Below are 4609 nucleotides of genomic sequence, written 5' to 3' on the forward strand. Positions count from 1 at the left end.
CCCCGACACACCCCCCCAGCTCCCCACTCCTGTCAGGCAGTTGTAGGGAGCAATAAGGGCTCCCCTCAGCCTCCTCTTCTCCACGCTGAACACCTCCAGGGCCCCCAGACGCTCCCCAGCAGCCTTGGGCTCCAGACCCCTCCCCAGCTCCACTGCCCTTCTCTGGACACGCTCCAGCCCCCCCAGGTCCTTCGGGGAGGGAGGGGCCCAACCCTGACCCCAGCAGTCAAGGGGCGGCCCCCCCAGTGCCCAGCACAGGGGCACGCTCCCTGCCCTGCTCCTGCTGGCCACACCACTCCTGAGACAAAATACCACAAATTCAGCCCAGCTTTTCTACACTTGTACCCAAATTTGGCTTTTCTGGTATCACCAGAGCAATCTCAGCCTTGTCTGGAATGAACGTTGCGGTTCTCTGGGCACTGTTGGTCTTGCAAGACTCTTCTCTCCAGAAGGTCCCAGTCCCCCCCTTTCCTCCCCTGGGGGGCTCAGCTCCCCTGTGACCACCAGCCAAGCCCAGCTGCCCACATGGCACCGCCTGCAGCTGCTGTGCCTCCCTCGCCGGCGCCCCACGCATCCGCCAATCCCTCCTGGCACCTCCCATGGCTGAGTTCAGGAAACGTCAACTCCTGGTCAGGGCCGGGTCTGCTGCCGGCAGCTGTAACATCGTCCCCGTGACAGAGATCAGCTGAACAGGGCCTTTTTTCAGCAGTTTTAGAAAAAGAACGCTGCGGGGTCCCCCAGGGCATGTCCTTTTGGAAGCGACTGCTGCCCTGCCTCATCAAACCCAACGTCCCACTTCAGTACTGGAGGAGATTAGCAATGTCCCATTCACAATTCTTAAATTAATATTGGGAAAACCCAGGAAGCCGGGCACGCTGCCTTTCTTGGCAGCCGAGTGCAGCGTCCCGAAGACCCCAGGGGATTCCTCCCCGCCCGGGCCCAGCGAGGGGCTGCTCCTTTGCAGCCCGCACACAGATGGACGGAGCAGAGAGCGTGACAACAGGGCTGATAATTTAAAACAGTTTAATAAGCAGACAGGTAAGACCGCAGCGATCAGGCACAGAAATGTGCCGAGCCGCTGCCTGCTCACAGCCCGCTGCCCGTCCTTCCCCCTGCCCTCTGTCTTCCCGTGCTTGCTCCTTTATCCACACCAATCCTTCCCTTTCCCTTTTCCCCGAAGCCTCCCAGTCGGTCCCAGTTTCCCCAGCACGCGTTGCGTATTGAATTTTACACCCGCTAATCCACCTCCGTGTGCCTTGCATGGCATTTCTCCTCTCAGACCACTTCAGCGTGTGGCACCGCAGGGTCCCAACGCGTTTGCCTCGGGAGATGGAAGAGCCGCGGCCGGCCTTCCGCCACCCATCAGCTGTCAATGCGAACGCTGGGGGGCCAGAGATCCTTACGCTGCGAGAAGCCACCGCGCTCGAGGTTGTGGTTTATGGAATCCAAGACGTGGTCAACAGTCCGCAGCACCATTTTGTACGCATCACACAGCAATACGGTCGAGTAGACGGGTTTGCGTCCTTCGACATTTCGCTGGGCATCAGGGCTCTGTGCCTCGCCGTGTATGGACGCCTTGAGGTGCAGAGGGAAGCAACGCGCCCTCGTGGCTGGATTTGAGGGGGGGTGTGCAGCCACCAGTTCAAAGGACACCACAGGGGCATGAAGCACTTCTGACACCCCCCCTCGGGACCCACCCTCGCTCTGAGGCTGGGGGGGCACGGCCTCCTGCTCTGCAGGCGGACAAAATGCCCCACGTGTTCCCTTCGTGGTGTCACCTTCCGGCTCAGCAGGAGGGGCAGCAGGTTCGGGAAGGCAGCTGGTGCTGGAGGAACCCAAGCTCTTGTTGGCACCTGGCTTGTGATGCCACATCATCCGCTTGGCTCTCCGGATGATCCGCCGTATCTGGGATCTTTGCTTTGTCAGCCTGTGGAGCACGGCCCGAGCCGTCCCAGTGAGATGGCCAACTTTATCAGCTCTGCCCTGATGGCAGTTCTGTTGCGCGTCACAGTATTCATGGTCCTTAAGGGCCGAGACCCCGGCCCTGCGGTCCCTGCAGTAGTCGTGTTCTCGCAGAAGGCACAGATGCGGGGTGCAGTGCCAGAGCCGAGTCTCGCTCGTCACACAGTAACAGTGATCTTTCAAAACAGTCTCGTTCGTATCCTCAGCAGGCGGTTCCCTATCCCCCTGGCGAACCGTCACCTCTCCCAGGGGGTGCTGACCACCTGGGGTGCTCCTCTCCCTCTCCCTCTCCCCCTCCCTCGGCTCCCCACTCAGACGCTCCTGAGGATCTGCCTTTTTGTTCTGCTCTTCCGTCACCGGATGAAGCGGGAATCCTCTGCATTGGGTTAGGTTTGCCGTGACCACTAGTTTGTCCTCTACCGCTCCGTCCTTCCCCGGCCAGAAGATCGTCTGTGCCTGGTCTTGGCTTTCCACCGGCCCCACTCCTTCGCCACCCGCCTGTGATGGCAACTGGCTCCCACCCCCGAGACACTTGTTCAGCAGCCTCCTGGAGCGGAGGCGCCACTGCAGGCACCGTCCTCCTGCCAAGAGAGGGTTGGGAAGAGTTGACCTCCTTCCTGGCTGGGTCATTGTGACGGGAGAGGGGGACCGTGCCGAAGGAGCAGGGCGGATGTTGACGGCCTGCCTCTCTCCAGTGAGAAAGTGCCATTCTCCCCAGTTCAGTGGTCACCTGGGCTCCACAACCCTGACCTCCGCCTGGATAGGCAGGAGAGCCAAGCCCTGCCCGGGGATGGGAGAAGCCCTGGCAGCGATGGCTGTGTGGAGCATGGCTGGGGACAGGGCTGGAGCCCACCTCGGGCTCTTTGCTCCAGAGGCTGGTGGTGGGAGGTGGGGGGACCAGGACTCACCTTGGCAGGGGGCCTGCGCCCTCTCCTCCAGCACCTGGCACCCACCAGCACCCGGCCACCAGCTCATGTCCCCATCGTGTCCTGCAGGGAAACCAGGCGGACGTCACCTTCTTGGCGGGGGAAGCCCTTCTGCTCCGCAGCCATGGGGCCGGAGGAAGCCCTGTCTGTCGCCCACAGCCAGCAAACCAGAACCCTGCTCATGGGTGACTGGAGGCGGGGAGGGTTCTCCGTGGGACCAGCAGCAGCGACACCTCTGCAGAGCTGCAGCTTTCGTGCAAGGAGACAGGCAGCCTCCGATTCCCTGTGGCAACGCTGCTACCCTGTGTGGGGAGGGCTGTGGGGCCAGAGTGGAGCAGGGGAGACACCTCGAAACAGGCAGTGAGGAGGGGAGGGATTTGGACAAGAGGGCAAGCGGGAACCTCGGGGACACGCAGGTCACAGCTCCAGGGAAGAGGAGCTTGGGGTGGCCTTTGGGATGTGCCCCCACTCCCCGTCGTGGTAAGTAGTCCTGCAGGGGTTGTCTTGTTCCTGCTTACCTAGAGAGGGGCTGTCAGGTCCATCCCACCTCACAGGGCTCTGCGGCGTGCAGACCCATGGCGCTTCCCCACGCTCCAGACGGTACAGAATGTCAGGCTTGGGGCCTGGGTAACCTGGGGGGTGGAGCAGAGCATGTTGGTCTAACGGAAACCGGGGGAATAAATCACTAACAAGATGATAAAGGTTTTCCCTGCGGCACCCCAAGGCGCAGCCATGACCAGAAGAGCCCAAGCAGAAACAACACCGAAACATGGAAAAAAGCCAAGCAAAACATCAGAGCCGCCGCCAGGGATTAATTTAATCATGAGGACAGGGGTAGAGCCCCAATGGGAGTAGGGGAACGGACTCCCAGCTCCGCCAGCAGGCTTTCCCAGTGAGGGATTATCTGCTGCTCTGCTTAGGACCAGCTCCTGGGCTTGAGACATCCTCCCAGGTGCCCAGCTCAGAGCCTTCAGACATCTGCGCCCTTTCCTGGTGGCAGTGGGCACATCCCCTGCAGGGACCCGGCTGGTTCAGGGAACTCTGCCGCCCTCTGAGGGGTCCGCTCCCCTGCGCTGTGCCTGATGGGCACTGCTCCTGCCTCACTCCAGCTTGAGCACCCAGGGGAGGGGACAGAGTTGCCAGCCCATGGCCAGGACCCCCCAACAGGTCCCTGCCCGGCCCCAGGGCCCACGGCTCACCCACGGTTACATTTTCAGAGGAAGCCACCAGCTCAAAGAGACCCAAATCCTGCATTTTTCAAGCTCTAACTCCCCCCGGGACTGCAGGTGCTCAGCGCTGTCACCCCCACCCTGGAGCCATTGGTCAAAACACGCCGACCAGCTCCGAATCCGTCGGAACCGGAGGCAGCACGGTTCCGACGGATTCAAATACAATAGAAGCTGCCCCCGCCCGGCCCCCATCATGCCCCGCCCCCGGAACGCAAACTGCGGGTTTACCCAGGGACGTCAGGAGCGTGTAGTTGTCCAACATGACGCTGCGGTACAGCTCCTTCTGCCCCTCGGCGATGGCGTCCCACTCCGTGCGGCTCAGATAGACGGCAACGTCCTCGAAGGTCACCGGTTCCTGCCAGACAAAGATCGCAGCTGCAGTCAGGCACGGAGGCCCACAGCCGCGGGGGAGAAGGGCTTCGCGGACCTTTTCTTATCCAGGCGCCACTGCCACCCCTGGGGGAGCAACCGAAGCGTGAGATGGAGAGTGCC

General features: G+C 61.7%; 1 protein-coding gene across 1 annotated transcript in view; it reads right to left on the minus strand.

Annotated features, from left to right (window-relative positions):
- Positions 1-1110: 1110 nt before the first annotated feature.
- The window catches only part of LOC104123768, an 8706-nt gene continuing 5207 nt past the window's right edge, over positions 1111-4609 (minus strand). The window contains exons 2-5 of the mRNA XM_035891649.1: positions 4346-4544; positions 3407-3520; positions 2871-2951; positions 1111-2543 (exon numbers count right to left, since the gene is read on the minus strand). Coding sequence (XP_035747542.1) covers positions 1363-2543; positions 2871-2951; positions 3407-3520; positions 4346-4544 — 1575 coding nt within the window. The 3' untranslated portion in view covers positions 1111-1362. The remainder of the gene's footprint in view (positions 2544-2870; positions 2952-3406; positions 3521-4345; positions 4545-4609) is intronic.

The sequence above is a fragment of the Egretta garzetta genome, unplaced genomic scaffold, assembly GCF_000687185.1.
Source record: "Egretta garzetta isolate BGI_Z169 unplaced genomic scaffold, ASM68718v1 scaffold853, whole genome shotgun sequence".
In the NCBI taxonomy this organism is placed as follows: domain Eukaryota; kingdom Metazoa; phylum Chordata; class Aves; order Pelecaniformes; family Ardeidae; genus Egretta; species Egretta garzetta.